We start from the raw sequence: 18,985 nt of genomic DNA, 5'->3' as shown, positions 1-18,985 counted from the left end.
TTTAATTTTAGCACATAAATAAAAAGAGACTGTAATCACTGATCTTAACCTGATAATATAAATTATTATATGTATTGCAAGAAATTAGGAATCTTTTCACGGATGTATATAGTAAATCAACAATAATTTATTGCTTTAAAAATATAAACACACGCGTTTTGTTAAGAGTTCGAAGGCTATAAAAATCGTTTTCTTATTAGATTAATCGTCGTTAATCGGCTAACAAGATCGAGTAGCATATATCACTCGCAAGACTAATGAATATGTCGAAAGCCAAAAGATGACTACCTTGATATAAGGATCATGCGAACTATGGCAAGATCTGAGAGAGTCCGGACTGTCGCGTCGCGATTACGCGCATCATGATAGTGTCATTGCGACAATCTTCTAATTAAACTGACAATGGGTATAAAGTATGGAGTACGAACGACTGACAAGTATACCTCACAGTTAGAAGTTCCGTAAGTGGATAATGCGACCTAAATTTTGTAGTGATAAGATATATATTTAATTGAAGACAGATATAATTAAAGTGAAAAATGCGATTTCAAATTTTCATATATAAAACCAAATCCCTTAATAGAAAAAAAACCTGTAATTAAAATTTTATTTCAGAATATTCTATAATCAATACTTCTAAATGTATTATATATATATAAAAAAAAAAAAAAAAAAAGATTAAGTTTTCATATTTGGCATGTTATCAGAATGGAAATACTTATCATATACCTAAGATGAATATCGAAGAATAACAGAAACAACAGAATATTGTATTATAATTTTCTTTTTAATTTTAATTTATAAATGCGCCATGTACTCTACATGATTTTTAAATTTTGTAGATACCTTACATTAAATATTGCGATAACGATATTAATGACATGGTTTTCAACCTTCGTAAAAGCGTGGCAATTCATTACCAAGTATAACTTTCCTTTCAATTCCTTTCTCTGTGATTACACCAGTTCGTATCACACCACCACTGCTACCATCACGAGCCATAGCTAATGCGAGTGCTAAAAAAAATGTTATTATATTAATTCACATTATAAAAGTACACATTATATTAATGCATATTACTGAATCTTATTTTCTTTTTACAATTCTTCAAATACTTACTGTTTTCTACCAATTGGAGACACTCGTCTTTCGACATATCAGGCTTGTATTGTGCATCCACATAACCATATACATATGTTGAACCAGAACCACCGATTGAGATTGGCTGTCTGACACACATGCCACCAATAGGAATGCTATAGACCTGACCACCTTTCTGTTTATCCCATCCTGCCACCAGGATTCCAGCCATTAAGGAATCTCGATAATTATAGCATATTTCACGAAATACATTAGCAGCAGTCTCCACTAAGGGTTGTCTTCCAAGTTCCATCCTTGGAAAAAACAGTATATTTTATTATCAATGAATAATCAGTACAATAAATCAGTGCAATAAATTTCTGCGCACACGCGTGTGTGCATATTTCCTAATATCTTACTGATGTAAGCTTAAATGATAAGCTACAATATCAGCAATTGCTTGAGTGTCCGCTGCTGAACCAGAACGGCAGCAATAAATATAATCTGTTACTTTTGTCAATTTATCAGCAAAACGATTGGAAACATATGCCCTAGAAAATATATATATTTTAATATAAAGAATCAAAATGAAACAGCTCTACTGCATAATTAAACTTTACCCTGTTGTACCACGAGAATCAGCACCTATTACGACGCCACCATTAAACTCACATGCCATAATTGATGTCTATAAATAGATTGTAAGGTAACTTCAAACATTGCATCATTTGATATAGAGTTTAATTATGAATTCATAAATTAAGATAAGGAAACATGTGATATACCCATGATCTTCTTTGCAGATCTTTGAATCAAACTTTGTATGATAAAAGAATATGTAAATATAAACAACAAATATGTATTTTATTTACAAAAGCTATCAATCTTATTGTTTTGTTCAGTTATATACTTTGAATCATTTTTCTTCTTTTAGATATAATTGTCAATAAATATTTTGTCTCCTTTTTTAATATTTTTAATAAATATATTTCTAAGTATAGTTTTTTTAAATAAATTCTTGCACACTTATACAAGTAAATGTTTATAGAAAACAAATTTATTGAATACAAATTATATTCAATATGTTGTATTTACAGCATATGAACTTGAGGATATTCTTTAATATATAAAATATTAAATTAAAATAACAAAATTAATAACTTTATTACATAGATAACTTTTTCATAACTTTTATCTTTAGTTACAATAAAATGATTATCAAATAATTAAGATAATAATTAATTAAGATCAAATAAAACGATAATCAAATAATTAATAATATATCATGTATCATAATTTCTAAATTTAAAAAAATATAATTAAAAGTTTTGAACAAATTTGAAACAAAATAATAATATATGTATAGGAAAAGCATAAAATCAATAATTATATAGTGTTCCATTTTAATGGAAACAATTGTACATTTCATAAACGTAATATTATAGAAAAAAATATCTCAAAAAATTTTAAGATTTTAAAAGAGATATATCATAATAATAAATAGTTATTTGAAGATCTTAGATATTTTTTTAAATAAAATTAAATATGCGCACGTACGTGTGTCTGTGTGTGTGTAAATTATTACTTATTATCATGTAACATATATTATACTGAAGCATATATTTTACAGTAAAATTAATATCAATATTTGAAATGCCAGATCGGGTAATTATTTAATAAGATGTTCTGCCATATAAATCTCATAAAAGATTTCATTTTTTAATTAGATTTGTGTCAAATCTTGACTTTGCAGTGTCATTATAACCTAAAACTGCATTATCATCATATCAATAACTTACCCCCGTGCTCTGTTCTGCATTAAGCCAATCCGGTATCATATCCTTCGAAGCAGTTAATGCATATGATTGAAAAACATTATCTAGATAAGCCATTTTTTCGTAATTTCTAATAAATTTAACTGTCAAACTTTTATAGAATTACAATTATAACCACAAGATCGCCGACAATGAGAAGCTAACGGCTTCCATATACAAGATTATAGATAGACTGTTTTTCTTTTAAGAAACGGAAGAAACGTCATGTTCCGATAGACACTACCAGTCAAAATCATATAATTCAAAATCATATAGTTTATGTGACATATATTATAGATTTTTAGTACTAGTAGTGAATATTGGAACGCAGGTGATCTGGGCTGATGGTTGGCACGTGTCTAATGCGCAGGCGCGGATTTATCCCTCCATTTCTCAGCACTATTTAAAGGTTGAGACACTTTGAGAGAGATTCCTTACAGATCCTTAACAATCATATTTTTATGAAAATAAGTGCTTTTTATAAAAAAATATCTTGACATTTTTCAGTTTTCCTGAATAAATTCGGTATCAATTTTTCCGTTTATTTTTTTTTGTAATTTGTTCACCTTTAAAAATTGTCGGAAAGTTTTCAATAATAATAAGTAAGGCAGGGAAAGAATTAATAATAAATGAATATGCTATTTTATATATTTAATTTTCTAATATCACCCAAGTTATACAATCTACAGTTATACAATCTATTCTAACAATGCATTTTTGATCTTATTCACAATATAGTTTAATTAGGTGCTTAGAAATATATAATATTTATGCAATATCCTACAAATGAATATATTTTTGATTATAAAATTTATAACATTTCTTTACATTTTTCAATATAATAGTTATGGAATCGTTAAATAAATAAACGATAAATATGAAATATAAAATTGAAATAATTTACAATAATTTTTATTCAATTAAAAGACATTTAAATCGTAAAAAGATTTATACAAATGCCATTATAACCATTTACTCAAAAATAAATTTTATTTGCATTATATTTCTAGTTTTAAAATGGTTTCTTTTGTGTTTCTCGAAATATCAAAACCAAATATATTGAACAGTGAATATGAAAATAACAATTATAAACTTAAAAAAAAAAAAAAAAAAAAACTTAAGAATTCATTAAGTTAGTTATTCCGAATTGTATTACTCTTGCTTAATGTTCCCAAAAAAAAGAATTTTCTGTTTAAAATTTAAACAAAATTTTTAATGTTTTACATATATACATATGCTATTTTCAGTTATATGTTTCGTTGTATCCATTTTAATGCATTCTTAACATTAGCAAGTGTTACCCTGCTAAGAAAGCTTGCGATTAATTGGTACTCTGGCATTGTGCGTCTTCCACAAGAACGTATTGAAAGTATTCGTTTATTTGCATTGTGTCTGCTTATATTGTGTTCTGTGTCAGCAGACGATTCATGCGATGGAAATAAATTTGTTTTTCTTCCTTCACAAAGAACTTTTGTGGTTAAGCACAAAAGCCATTGCATAATCTGTAAATTCATATGCATTTGCTTAATTTATCTAATGTTGTTGACTCGAGTTCATCTGGATAGATATTAGAAAATTGCCAAAGGACATTTATAGATTGTTGATTTGTAGATTTGTTGATAGAATAGATTTGTAAAATTTATGAAAAACTTCTCTTTTGGTTCAATAATCATTAAATTTCTATATATTTAAAATTTCTATTTTTGATTAGACAAATTCAAATTACACAGTTATTTATTGATTACCAAAAAAAGAAACATTTTTAGTACATTTTACAAATCTATTCTATCGCAAATAATTTATGGTTTATTATTATTATTTATGATTTATTTATTGCAAGATTAAAATGAAAAAATATTTTCATTTTGATCTTGTAAAAAAATTGTTTTTCCACTTCTGATATCAATCCAAGGTAGCATCAGTAGGTGTTTTAAATTTATAAATACATATTTTTACCTCATTGCTCGTTGGTAATTGAGTTTCGCTTTTCAACCATGAACTAGGTGCCCACAGATACAATTGCATTACAGTTGCTGCTAATTCGCTATCAAGTCGCTATGTATATATATTCGAAAGAAAAAAACATTTTAATATTTGTTAATTTTGAAAATTGAATTTCTGTAACTAGATCTTTTAGTAGATTGTTCGCTCTCTTACAAACCTTATATAAACTTCTAGATAATGCATTTTTTATAATTGCATTAATAATAGATGGCAGACTATCCGGTAGTGTTGGAAGTTCGTTTTCAATATAATTATAATTGTTTAAAGCAGCTTGTTCCTTTTCACTATGAAATGGATTTTTCATTCCAAATATTTCGTATGCTATAGTTCCAACCGTCCAAAAATCAGCTTTTGTATAATTTATGCTTGTAAAAGGACCCGGCTCCGCTGTTATTACTTCCGGTGCCATCAATGCGATATTGCCACCTTTGTCAATATCATGAGTGTTGTAAGGCAAGTATAGTCCATGATTTTTATCGGCCAAACAACAGCCAAAATCCGTTACAACTAGAGATGGAGAATTATCAGTTTCTTCTGATAGATCGAGTAAAATGTTGTCACTTTTCAGATCTCTGATTTATAAATATTAATGAAAAAAGAAAAGAATACAAATTTTATTATAGAATAATTGTGAACATTGCAATATATAATTAATATAAGGAAACAGTAATAAAATTAGTTTTACCGATGCGCTATGCCATTTGCATTCATATGAGCTACTGCTTCTAAGAGTTGAGCGAGCAATAATATTGATATCCGCATATCAATGTTTCGATTCGTTATATATTGTTTCAAAGTCATACTATATCTAAAAAAAAAGAAACATGTTATATATTACAAAAATATATTAAAATATATTAAATTGTGAATACATTTATATCTTCAAAAAAGTAAATATTTCTACGGATATTATCCGTGTCATTATGCATTGTTAAATGCCAACGTTTCGTGAACGTTACAGTTCACTTCATCAGGGCGAGAAGCAGCCAGTATCAACTTTTTTGAAGATATAAATGTATTAATTATGGTAACATTAATTAAAATTACCTTTTCATCACCAAAAACAAACTCATATTTCTGCCTGATCCATGAGGATTGATTCTACTTGGTAAAGCATCAGGATACATCCTCCAAGAACCAGGTAGTATTGGTATTCTATCAGCAAAGACACAATACATTGCTACAATATTTGGATGAGGTGGTAGTATAGCTGTATTTTCTGCCAATTTTTGTTCCCAAAAAGTCAATGAATTATTTCCATAACGTTTTCTAGCAGGTACTATCTCTCTATACATGGCTTTCAGAATAGCAGCAGCATTGGATTCCACATCATAATTGAACATCATTTTTATAGCTAATGGAAATATATTCATATCCTCTGTTTCATTATCAATATTTATTGAATTATCTTTATCTTGCACAGTATTTACAAATCGTGCTGCGTATACAGCAGCGGAACAACCTTTAGCAATTATAGGTCCTATTACAAAATTTTGTAACGTTATATCATTCTCATCATCAGAAATAACTTGATAATTTTTATCATTTTGTGGCATATTCCATTGCAATTTTGAAACAGCTTCCTAAATAATATTACAAATATTGTTATATAATATATTACTTAATGATATTAATATATTAATATATTTATATTGGATTTTACAAACAAATAATGCAGCTTAAATAATATATAAAAAAGTTTCAATATCTAAATTTCTATAAACAAACAAACTAACCTGTATTTCCCAACATACTCCTTCCAGCTCATCATCTTTTGTTAATATTCCTGTACCTGACGCTAACGATGTACCAACAAGAGCAAAGAATGGTGCAGAATCACCAAAAACAAGCCTACTTGCTGTACGTCTTCTTAAATCTGCTGCAAGACTGTTAGTTACTCTTTTCAGAATATTGTTAACAAAGATACGCCGAGCATGTGTTCCCAAATAACCGAGATGTTTTCCTGTACTCCATACATTGCCATCATTTTGGCAAAAAAGGCCACTGTTCTGAGATTTACCTATTATGAACATATATATAAAACCATTAAATACCAAATATATTTTACTAACAGTTTATAAATATTTATAAATAAAAAATAAACTGTCTTACAACAAAAAATAGAATATCGATAAATTCTCTGCATTGACAAAATAAGTTTACATCAATGTTATTTTGTCTTTATCATCTTTGTTTTCATATAATTTCTATTTTTAAATTTATTTCTAATTTTACGGAATGATATTAAAAAAATGTATCTCTTTCATGTTGTTATGGAATTTAATTATTAACAGGTAATTGTCAACAGTATGCCTACATTAGTTTTTTATTCCTACATTGGACTAAAACTTTCTATCTCGCTTTTGCCAAACTTCAAATATATGTCTATTCCATTTTAAATACGAGTGTACACTAATTCGGTTATAGAAAAGAATTGTATAAGCAAAGTACAAGATTAATTATCACGTAATACTGATACACATTTGTGTCATCAATTTCATAAATGTTTGTTGTAAAAAAATCAGGTGTAATTTACCTGTTTGTGCAACGTGTATCTTGTTGATGTACTTATCCGCGTATCCTCTTGAACAGAAGCGCTCGTTATTTCGTAATGAGCGCAATATGACGCGACCATTTTGCACAAGACGATGGACTATCATCCGTATCGACATCTCTCCGCTGTCTTGAACCGGAACAGCTCGGCGGGCGAGCCTATGGACTAGGCACGCCTTGAAGCTGGGTAGTAAAGTCATTGCGAAAGTTTCAATCTTCTAATTTCAATCATCACATCTACTCTCCACTGCGCAATAAAGCAAATCTAATATATATGACTTGTTTTCCATTCTTGTACTGGATTGCACTAAAATTTTCTTTCTCATTTTTACCAAACTTTGAATATGTTATCTATTTCACTTTAAGTACAACAAGTGTAGATTCGTTCAGCTATAAAAACAAACCTGTGGCAAAGAAAAGAGAGAGCGGCCATTCTAACCTTCGTGAGATCACAGTTTAACCACAGTATAGAGATCCTCGAATAATGCCTACGATACACGATGCTATTTCTCATGTGACTCGCATGCGATCTAGAAAAATTACTAGGAATGCTACGTGCTGTATGGTGCATTCTAGTAATTTACTAGATCGCATGTAAGGGGATGCACACATTTTCAAACACACCACTCACACAGCCGATATTTAGAAATTTTCTAGTGGATCACCTATCAAAAGACACAATATTTAGTCAACCAATCAGCAATGTGAGCAATCGAGCGCCACTCAAACTGCTAATTACCCACTTTTCCTATTGTCACAAGCTTCGCTGTTGTACGGATCAATCAACATTAATCAACATTATGCGTACCTCCGTTGACTAAATGGCAAAAATTGAAACATGAAATCACAGTTTCACGATAAACAAGAAGAAAGAAAGATATGGGACATGTTTACTAAAATGCAGACTACTTGTAGTATAAATAAAATGTTCATGTTAAACTTAACACACAATAGTGAAAAAAAGACAAGTATGTAAATATATATATATATATATATATATATATATATATATATATATGTGTATTGAATCTAATAATTATACAATATTTATGTGATTATAATTATGTAATATTATCGCCCGCACTATGGCTTTCGTTAACATGCGTCTCAAAAAATATTTTTGTTAGATATCGTAATGCAGTTACCTTTATAAAATAATTTTATTTGAAAGTATAAGGTTATTATTAATTTAATTGATAAATTACATCCGTGGATACAATGTACAACCATTGTAAAATATGTATTTATTAATTTCCTTTCTTTCCTCGATTTCTCTCGAAAGCCATTGTTGTTTTATTATTAAATTTATGATATTAAGCATGACAAATATAATTTATAATAATTTAATTTATAATTTATAATAATTTTGATGATGCAATTTAATTATCGTCATTGACAATATTTTTGCAGCAAAAGAAATAAAAATCAGGATGCAAAATAGGATGCAATAACTGGTTTATGAATTATGAATATTATTAGATTTATGATGAAAGTATTTTTATTTTTATATTTGTTATAACATATATATTGAAATCTATTTGTTATATAAATAAGTAAAAGTTTTTAATGATCCAATTTTATTTTAATATAATCTGATTTATTCTAATTATTCTATTTATTAATAGTGCTCTAATAATAATATGAATTAAAATTAAATGTTAAGTTAATTTTTACTTTAAAATATGTTTCTATTTTTCTGCATTATTTTTATCAATATTTGAAAAAAGCTAACTGTAACGATATTAATCTTATTTTATTTTTTCGTTACTAAAATATCAAGTTCTTATTTTCTAACATTTAAAATTTTGATTTGATTTGATTCTTTTTTATTGATTGTTAGATTGTTAGATTTATCAGTAAGTATTATTTATCAATAAAGCTTATAATAAGAATATTTTTGTTTAATTAAAAATTTAAAACTATTTTGAATACATCTAAAAAGAAAAGAAAAATCTTCATCAATGTAATAGCAAATGTTTAAATTGCTTGCAGTTAATTTTTACACTATTACTATATACTGATAATCAGCTTGACATACATATACATTTATTTATTAAAATACATGATTTCTACGATGAGCTACTTATGAAAATGAATGTATTGAGAGAATCAATCAATATCGCGAAAAAAGACTAACATTTCAATATATTTGAGATTTTATAACATGTTTTTTTAGAAGGGGATTTTGAATATTACAATATTTTTAAAAGTTCTTCGTTAAAGATAGTAAGAAGATCTTTAATTTATATTTTTGTATGTGGACAGATTAACGTAATAATTATATTTGTTCAAAACTTAGAAAGCGATAAAGCGCTTTCACTGAACGTATGAAGCATCTGTGAGGGTGAGAAGAGGGCGGTTCTCCAACTTCCCTATCGCGTAGCGGCAGCGCTGTTTCTGATCTGCATTGCGCATTCATGAAACAGGGGTATTACAGAGGTATCGTGGCGATCATCCATTGTCGCATTTTCGTTGTCGTCATCATTGTCATCGCTGTATCATTATTGACGCTGCCGTCATCGAATCATTTTGACAGCTTGTGCTCGTGATAAAGAATCAGAACGACAACGAAAGCAGACGTTAAAAAGTACAAAGGTGATATTGAACGGGAACTCAACGATAGGGCATACAACACAAACAAGACAGCGTAGCATCTTCATTAAAACAGTAAGGAAAATTTTTGTAAAAAAAAATTTTCTTAATCACAATTAAGAATTGGCACAAGGACGATACAAAAATTTTAGAAAATAGTCATTAGATATAATAGAACCTTTAGATATTAAATTGTTTTTAAGGTAATTATAGATTAGGCAAATATTATATAAGCAAAAGGAGAGTATTGGGAAGTAAAGTCGATATATTGAAAAAGATTTTGACTGAAATGATAAAAAAACTTTTGAATTTTTTAATTTTTTGATGGAATATATATTCAAATATATTATTATTAAAGTTCAATGGATGAAAAAAATTTTGATAAATTAATAAAAAGAAAATAAAATATACATTATAAATAATGTATATTTGTGCATGTATATGTATGTATGTGCAGCATATGCAAATATAAAAATATATATATTAAAATACAGCATATACTTAACAGATACGAATTAAAATATATAATATAAAAATTAATTTTGCAAAATATTTCGTTTTATTACATTATAATAAATATATAAGAATATTATATAGCATCGAATTATAATAATAATAATAAAAGTACAAAATTATAATGAAATGTAGAGAATATGTATACATAGAAACTCAATTATATTTAATAATTATAAAAAAATTTTATAATTTATATATAAAAATTCATATGACTTTGTTATAAAAATTGTTATAAACATCTTTTTTAATTACATTTTAAAAGTATAAAATTTAAGAAATATATACAGTGTGTAATACATAAAGATATATTACACATATATTATCACATAAAGATATATTACAAATGCAATAACAAATTTGCTTTACTAGAAATTACTAAAATAATCTAAGGGTGATACATACATACATACATACGTACATGTATTTTAAAACAATTGCACATCCATTTGTAAACTTTAATTTCGATGTACGAACTGTACACAAGTTGTCTATTTTAATTTTTATAATCAAATAACTGGAAATCACAAAGTTTCAGTAAGAAATATTTCAAACAAAAATTGTAAGATTATGAAGTTGCAAGAGGGTTACATGATAATAATATTGTATTTGCACTTCTTAATATTTTCTATGTACAGATACCATTTTTTAAAATGAAATTATATAATTTTTTTTTTATATAATTCTTTTGGTTATTTTAGACATAAAAATATTAAAATTGAGTTATTAAATAGGCAAAAAAGACACATAATTACTTTAACAAAATTGTGCAATTTGAAATACGCAAATATCCAGTAAGTAAAATGTTAACAATATATCGGCAGACTGTCAGCATTTGATTTGATTTGCATATATAAAAGATATATAAATAATGACAGCGTATTTGAATTTTAATTATAATAGCATTTTCGATTATAAACATGCTTGACAAATTTTATATACGAAAAATGAACGCAACTTAGTGATAGTGTTATAATTATATATTGTGTGTGATTGCGTGTGTGCAGAATTTGCTCGGCTTTTGCTATCAATCTGTATTATACAGACATCCTTCTCGATTTCTGATGCTAATCTAATATCAAACTGCGCAAGCCTATTCCGTTTTTGCCTATGATTTGTTATCTGTTAGATTTTGTATTTTTAATCGATTTTAATTTGCTCATATAATCAGATATTACATACTCTATTTGAAATTTGCTGTCTTTAAAAATTGATAGCATATTCTGCTCAAAATCTATTTCTACAGATTTAGCTATATAAGTACAGTATTTTTGGGGGAAACGATTATGTATTTTTTTTATACTAATTAATTAATTTGTGTAAAAATATTAAAGTATACTTTATAAAAAAATGAATACCCACACAGAAATGTCTAACGGGCCTCCATTAAACATTGTAGGAGTTCTAACTTCCATTAGAGATCTATATAATCTATAGACATTTATTAGATCCATAATTGGAAACATTATGTGAGTATTAATAAAAAAAGATAAATAATTAAATGCAGTATATCAACGACATTTAAAACAGCTGGGCACGATATTTTATATCGAAATTACAAAAAAAATTAACGTATGATTTTATTTTAATCTGTATGTCAATCATGCTTTGGAGTTAACTTTGAAATTTCAACGATATATATGTTTGATTAATAATCCGCTCTCTCTTTCTTTTTTCCTTTTCTTTCTTTTCTCTCTCTCTCTCTCTCTTTATATATACATATTTTTCTCAAGATTCGCAAACAGAATAGACATAGATCATACTGCAATGGAGAACGCGTTATGAAGCGGATAATAAAAAACGGAGTAAAAGCAGGAGAGGAAAAAAAGAGGAAAAGAGAGAATGAGTTAATTACGTATATACTTAAGCATATACGTATCTATCTATATACAGAACTCTCCATGTATGGTACATAATATATACACACACACACACACACACACACACACACACACACACACACACACACACACAATGTACACCTTCACATCGATTTTTATTAAAAGATTTTTATAGTAACCATAAGTTTGTAGATTCACCAAGTCAACAATACTCGTTCTGATTGACGATTAATTGCATGCAATTGATTCCACCAATGTTCATGGACTGTTTCGAAAAGGGTAGATAACAATGAATCATATATGCGTGACTTTTGAGCAAGAACTTTGAAAATGCTCTCTACATTAGTTGATGAATAAATAAAAAGCTTAATAATATTCTGTGATGGAAGAACAATTTTCAGTATAGGATTTGATTTATATGATAAATAATCAAAAGAATCCAACATTTCTATATTGCATTCTTAATTTATATTATATTAATTAATAAGCTTTTCGAAAAAACTTTAAATTTAAACCTTATATTAATGAAATTAATAATGTCAATTTATAAATGTATCCATGTTTGAAATTTGAAAGGTACCAATGTATTTGAAAAAAATAATTAATCATTCAAATTTGTCATTAAAAATATGTAACGCTTAATTTTTTGTGTATAAATCTCATTTGTTTATGTAAAGTATGAGAATTCTCGAAATTTTATCATATTTTTCTTTTTCCTTCCTTATCTTCTCTTCCTTATTTTTTACTTTATTATGTTTGTCTATGAGAAATTTAATGAAACGAAATCATGAATCATAAAATAAAGAACTACTTCTTGGGAATTAAAAAATATATATAAAATTGATAAGTTATATTTTATAAAATATATTTTTAATATGATTTAATTTTTCAGTATTATAAGCAGAATTTCAAACTTATCCGAATATCATGTGGGGCAGAGCAAATATGGCTGCTATAATCCTTCCTCTAATATGGTTATGTGTTTTTGTTCGCATAGAAGGTATGTGCTTCCATTTATATCCAAAATTAGCAAAAAGAACAATTTAATATAATAAAATTTATGAAGTAACTTTCAACTGATAAATAGGCAGAAAAATAAGAATATTTTATTTCAAAACACTTTATATGTATAAAGTAAATGTATATGACAAATATTTTTCTTAATTTTAAATAATATTGATGATAAAAATTTAAAAGTTTGTTAAAAGTAATAATATATTGTTTGTAAGTTTGTTAAAAGTAATAATATATACTTTTACATATATTAAATCTTGAAATATGAAATTAATTGAACTAAATAATAAGAAAATTATAAAATTGTCAGCGAGCAATGCTGAAGTGACATCAGCTGATACCGAAGCAGAAACTATTCTTGAGCGGGCAGCCACGTGGTTATGGAGTCAACAAGATAAGAACGCTGGTTGGGGTAATGATACACATCGAGTACTTCTAGTTCTTCGTCTGGCCAATCTTTCTCGTGATGATAATGTCGCACTACCGGCATCACTTGAATTGCAACTCATTGCCAAACAAATGGAATTAGAAATCGTGCTTTTGCTCTGGAGGTAGAAAATCTGTATTATTCAACAAAAATTTATTTTGTTTCAAGTATAAGAATGAGAATAATTGTCAGTTTTTTTATTAATTGTATAGAGTTCTTAAATGTAAAGAATTCTTTCTTCCTGTTAATTTGTCAAGCTTGTTAAATTCAAAATAACGAAATCAATGATAGCGGATGCCAAAATTTATAAAATGTTAAAATTTTTTTAAGAATTTATATGTATAAGATTTTTTACCACATTACTCAATATATTTAATTAATTAAATTTTATTATAAATTTTTTCTTTAAATATGAGAATTTTTCTTACAATGAAAATTCTTACAATGAATAATTTTATCTCTGCTGTTTTATTCATAAAGGAATTGTATTTTGTACATTCTTTGTAAAATCCTGATATGTATTATTTTTAAATCTGTGTAAATTAACCATTTATATTTTTCATATTGTATATTTTTGTATGTCCAGAACAAAAAATTGGCAGATATTCTCTCGGGATATATTTTGAAGTATTATTATCTGTGCATCTTAATCACTTTCATATGCTAAATTTTTATTATTTATTTTTAATTTATAATGTATGCGTTTTGTAAAAAAAACTCACTTTCATGCAATATTCTTGATATCATCTTATCATATAAAATACTGAAAAATTTTAGTCTAAATTGTTTATCATTTTTGTTTATAGACATCGAGAGGTTGGCTTTTCTGCAGTACGCTTGGCTCGTTATACTCTGGCTTTGAATGCGATGTGCATGGATCCGAGACAATTCCATGGTCACGATTTAATTGGTACATTACAACATCACGATCCACCGACCGATTATGAATTCGCATTGACAACACTCGCGGCTTGTAGTGCACAGGCACACGTACGGAAACGGCAAATGCGCCGTCTCTTGGATATTGCAAATGCTGTACGGGATCATAATGTCGGTGAGTTTTCCATTTATTTAAAAATTATTACATTATTAAAATAAAAAAGAATAAAAAGAAGAGGAAACATAAATGTCTAATATTTATGAGCAAATAGTTTGTACTTTTATCAATTTTAAATGAGATTTAATGTATTATAATATCTGAACAAATTCATCTTTTAAGAAAAAGTAAAAGTGTTGAATATCTACAATGCAATTACCCAGTATCTAGCTAATTTGGCTACTTTTTTACTATCCGGGGTAGTCCTGCTCTTCGATTGAATTATGCAAAAATCATTTTCCACAATCAATATAATTATATGAAAAAATTAAATTTTAAATGAAGTGATGAATGATAAAATTAATAAGTTATATTACACAAGGTTCATGAAAATATTTAATTAGATTGATCAAATATCTGGTCAATCAATCTATCGAATAAGATATATAGAAGAATATAGTAATTAAAATTATGTTTCAAAATTACATATATTGATTAATTAATATTTTAACAGATTTAAAGTATTTCACTATAACAAATTATAGTTTTTATATTTTTATTTTTATCTCATGGCTTATTATTATTTTATTAATTAATAAATAAAATTCTAGATACTGTCGCAATGTTGATATTGGCGCTACGGTGTATCGTTCAGGATCATCGACATCGCAATCTTCATCATATCGTTCGTAAGCCATCAATGGAACTGGCACGGCAGCAAAGGCATGATGGCAGTTTTGGTGACTTACAAACTACCGTTTTGGTAATGCAAGCACTAGAAGAAGTCGAAAATGAACCTGCAGATATTTGGAACAGATCCGCAGCTCTAACCTGGCTAATTAATCAACAACGATCAGACGGATCATTCCATGGTGATGTTCGAGCCACTGCCGAAGCGATGTTAGCCGTCGCACCACGTGGATTAGCCAGTATCCGAGCTCTTGACTGTGAACAGGATGTATCGGACCATTCGTCACCTCGTCTAACTACAAGCAACAGTAAATCATTTATCTATTTATCATTTATCACTATAATTTCCAAAATAAAGTTGCAATTATTTTATTTCTATCAAAAAGTGGAAAGTAACATATTATTTGTAATGTCGTTACCGCTTTAACGTTATTTTTTCTTAATAATTGGTAATGGCGTTACTTTTTTGTTTTAACTATAACGATAATGTAGTTACATGTTTTAAAAGTTGCTTTTATCATTATTTTCCAAAGAACATTCTGAAATCTATGAGTCTTAAAGATGTTCTAAAAATTTTAAAACATCTTATCAGATATTTATTTATCTGCAGATGCTATAGAAATACAATACTTTACTTTTGTATATGGAATTATCTATACTCCGGTGGGTAGATATTACTTTAGAAATTGACCCATAGAGTAGACATTTAATTATTATATCTAATGATATAATAATTAACAATTTTTTACCACGAGATAAATGAAATAAATAACTATCTTTTAAACTTAAGTTGCAGATACTGGGACATCTGATAATCCTAGTGAAACTTCTCTACTATCAGAAGCATCGGGAAATAATTCAAGCAATATAGATGCCACGATCATGGGTACCTCGTCACCGGTGCTGGTAAATGTGTCGTATACTCTGTGGGTTGGCAGCAACGTAAACGAAACGTATAATTTGACAGTGACTGCGCCCAAAAATGAGACTTTCTATAGTGTGATGCTCTTGGCAGCGGGCATATCTCCTCATTTCCAATTTAGTGCATCTGAATGGCCTAATGGTCATTACGTTCATACATTAGCCGGTTACAAAGAAGAACCTATGTCCTATCACTACTGGTTACTATACAGATTACCTTCACCACCAGAACCATCTTCGCCGCCTGGAAATCAATTGGTTGCACCTGGAGGTATGGATGATATTTCTTATTAAAGACATAAAGTAGTAAATAAAAAAAATTAAGTTTTGTGGAATTTATAATATCCATATATAATCCATATATACAAATCTTAAATTATTAATCAGGAAAAAATACGTGCGTGCATGTATGCATATGTATGTGTATACAGAGTATACACATATCAGTAATCATATTATCTCTCGTGAAAATAGAACAGATTGTACTGAATCGAAAAGCTTTTTACCATTTTGCAAATTTTGCAATACTTAAAGAGTTATTAATTTATAAAGATTTGCGAATGAACATGCGTTCTTACGAAGTCCGTGCGTGCTCGCACTGGTTCACTGGTTTCATGATTGCTAAGCACGCGGCGAGTCATTAAAAAGAGAGCTCTATAAATAAGCAATAGCTAATTACGCAAATATAATGATAACTTACTCATTTTCTTTAAGAAGATTATTATTTCAAGGATTAAAAAAAAACTATTTTTATGAATTTATAGAATTCTCAACAAATCTGTAAAAAATAATAGAAATAAAGCCATTTATATTTATATATGTATATAAATACAAAAAATACATGTTAAACAATAAAAATAATGTTAAATATTAAAATCTGGACAAAAAAATATTTATTTTGTATTTTGTTTTATTTTAAAAATATTTATGTAACATTTATTTATATAACAATTATTAATCTAGAAAATACTCAAATTTTAATTAAATGGTATATAATTAAAATTATCGATCTATCATAAATTTGACTTTTTTATGTTTGCAGGTGTCGACAACTTACAGATCAGTGAAGGAGAACATTATCTCTTCTGGTACAAAAAGCTATGAAATGTACAGTAAGAGGAATTTAGAAAATAAAATAATAAAAAGTAATGAAAAGAAAGGGAGAATAAATATATCGTAAGAAGAAAATGTGATGATATAAATAGCACAGTAAGAAAGAAAAAAGAGAGAGAGAGAAGAAGGGTCAGAAAAGAGGGAGGAAGAAAAGAAGAAGAAAGAAGAGAGGATGAGAGGAAGAAGATGAGGAAGAAAGAAAGGAAGAGAAAGAGAGCGCATGTGCACGTATGCATGCGTATGTGTGTTTGTACGTGAGAGCTTGAAACTCTAGAGCAGATCTGTCCAAAACTTGACTTGTAGGTTAAACGCTTTCATCTTTCCGTCCTTTCTTTGAGGGAGAGATAGAAGCTTTTAGCTCGCAAGTAAAATGTCATACAGGTCTGCTCTAGAACGAGATCCAATGTTCACTGCCATCGCTATTATCGATTTCAAGAAAAGAAAAAATATACGTTATGCTAATGCAAAAAAAGAATTAATTGAAAATAATAAGCATAGGTATTTACAAGATAGATACAAGATATTGGCAGTGACTTTTGAAACTCTATTTAGTGGCTGTATTAAAAAACTTGATGGGATGAAGTAGAGGAAGTCAATACCAAACATATACATTATAAGCAAAGCAGCCCATTCATTAACATGTTGAATGCCGTAACTACTATTGTAATTAAATAACAAATGTATAAGACTTATATTTAGAATAAATATATTCTTTAGAGACTTATGTGATTTGAATATAATAACGATCTTATCTATACTTTTATTTAAAATGCAATTAGTTGCATAGTAGTTAATTTAGGAAATTGCACAAATATTTAGGTAGTTAACATATATTTGTTAAAAATTACGTTTATTCATGATTGCTAATAGTTTTAGATTTTAGTGCCATATCGCTTTAAGAATCGAAATCCGCACGGCATTCAACGTGTTTTTATTGACACTACGAAGCTACATAACATTTTTTATAAACCGCAGTACACAAGCATATTTATCGTAATTAATTCATATTTACTTAAAACTGAATATTACTCATATTAGCGATAACTGATTCCCGATATTCCCGATTTCAGCTGTAATGTGTTGATTTAATAAATGCTCTTACAATTGAGAAAAATAAGTGACAAATAAAAAGTGAATACATAATTAGCAAATATATAAAACGAATTTGCATATCTACTGTCATAATTTATTTAACAAAAAAAGAAAAATAGAAGCGCATCATATTTACATGCACGATATATTATTTGTCAAGTAGTTAAAAAAAATGTATGCTTTTGTTCTTTCCTTAAATTAATAAAGAGGAATTAGTAAAATATATTTATAAACCTAAATTAACTGGTATATTAATTATAATTATAAATCCTTATTATTATTATATAGCGCATTA

General features: G+C 27.6%; 4 protein-coding genes and 1 long non-coding RNA gene across 14 annotated transcripts in view; 2 read left to right on the top strand and 3 right to left on the bottom strand.

Moving 5' to 3' along the window:
* Positions 1-602, bottom strand: part of LOC105424789 (sodium-coupled monocarboxylate transporter 1) — a 12,911-nt gene extending 12,309 nt beyond the window's left edge. For 4 of the 10 annotated variants that reach the window (XR_003096629.2, XM_011635208.3, XM_011635207.3 and 1 more), the window contains exon 1: positions 50-282. The gene's annotated coding sequence lies outside the window, so the exon portion shown is untranslated. Of the gene's footprint in view, positions 1-49 lie in introns of all 10 variants that reach the window. The other 6 variants (XM_011635211.3, XM_011635213.3, XM_011635214.3 and 3 more) reach the window with 4 other exon arrangements.
* A 166-nt stretch (positions 603-768) lies between these two features.
* Prosbeta1 (proteasome beta1 subunit) lies at positions 769-3,174 on the bottom strand. Its single transcript, XM_011635206.2, has 5 exons — positions 2,880-3,174; positions 1,701-1,768; positions 1,500-1,631; positions 1,120-1,394; positions 769-1,016 (listed from the first exon to the last, which is right to left on the bottom strand). The coding sequence occupies exons 1-5, from the start codon at positions 2,970-2,972 to the stop codon at positions 889-891; spliced, it is 696 nt and encodes a 231-aa protein (XP_011633508.1). The 5' UTR covers positions 2,973-3,174; the 3' UTR covers positions 769-888.
* Positions 3,175-3,530: 356 nt separating this feature from the next.
* On the bottom strand, positions 3,531-7,949 carry Pink1 (PTEN-induced putative kinase 1). The gene is made up of 8 exons (XM_089073171.1): positions 7,856-7,949; positions 7,435-7,698; positions 6,635-6,918; positions 5,946-6,481; positions 5,584-5,706; positions 5,056-5,470; positions 4,851-4,949; positions 3,531-4,396 (listed from the first exon to the last, which is right to left on the bottom strand). The coding sequence occupies exons 2-8, from the start codon at positions 7,649-7,651 to the stop codon at positions 4,142-4,144; spliced, it is 1,929 nt and encodes a 642-aa protein (XP_088929297.1). The 5' UTR covers positions 7,652-7,698; positions 7,856-7,949; the 3' UTR covers positions 3,531-4,141.
* An 11-nt stretch (positions 7,950-7,960) lies between these two features.
* On the top strand, positions 7,961-9,403 carry LOC148937350 (uncharacterized). The gene is made up of 2 exons (XR_016138436.1): positions 7,961-8,419; positions 8,862-9,403. It is a non-coding gene; the product is annotated as an uncharacterized LOC148937350 (long non-coding RNA).
* Positions 9,404-9,896: 493 nt separating this feature from the next.
* LOC105424786 (uncharacterized protein CG3556) lies at positions 9,897-18,929 on the top strand. Its single transcript, XM_089073175.1, has 7 exons — positions 9,897-10,118; positions 13,290-13,397; positions 13,722-13,962; positions 14,645-14,892; positions 15,486-15,872; positions 16,355-16,756; positions 17,528-18,929. Exons 2-7 carry the CDS (start codon positions 13,325-13,327, stop codon positions 17,587-17,589), a joined length of 1,413 nt encoding a protein of 470 aa, XP_088929301.1. The 5' UTR covers positions 9,897-10,118; positions 13,290-13,324; the 3' UTR covers positions 17,590-18,929.
* Positions 18,930-18,985: the final 56 nt, after the last annotated feature.

The sequence above is a fragment of the Pogonomyrmex barbatus genome, unplaced genomic scaffold (genome assembly GCF_055798465.1).
Source record: "Pogonomyrmex barbatus isolate J1 unplaced genomic scaffold, ASM5579846v1 scaffold14, whole genome shotgun sequence".
NCBI lineage: Eukaryota > Metazoa > Arthropoda > Insecta > Hymenoptera > Formicidae > Pogonomyrmex > Pogonomyrmex barbatus.
This window is presented reverse-complemented; position numbering and strand designations above follow the sequence as displayed.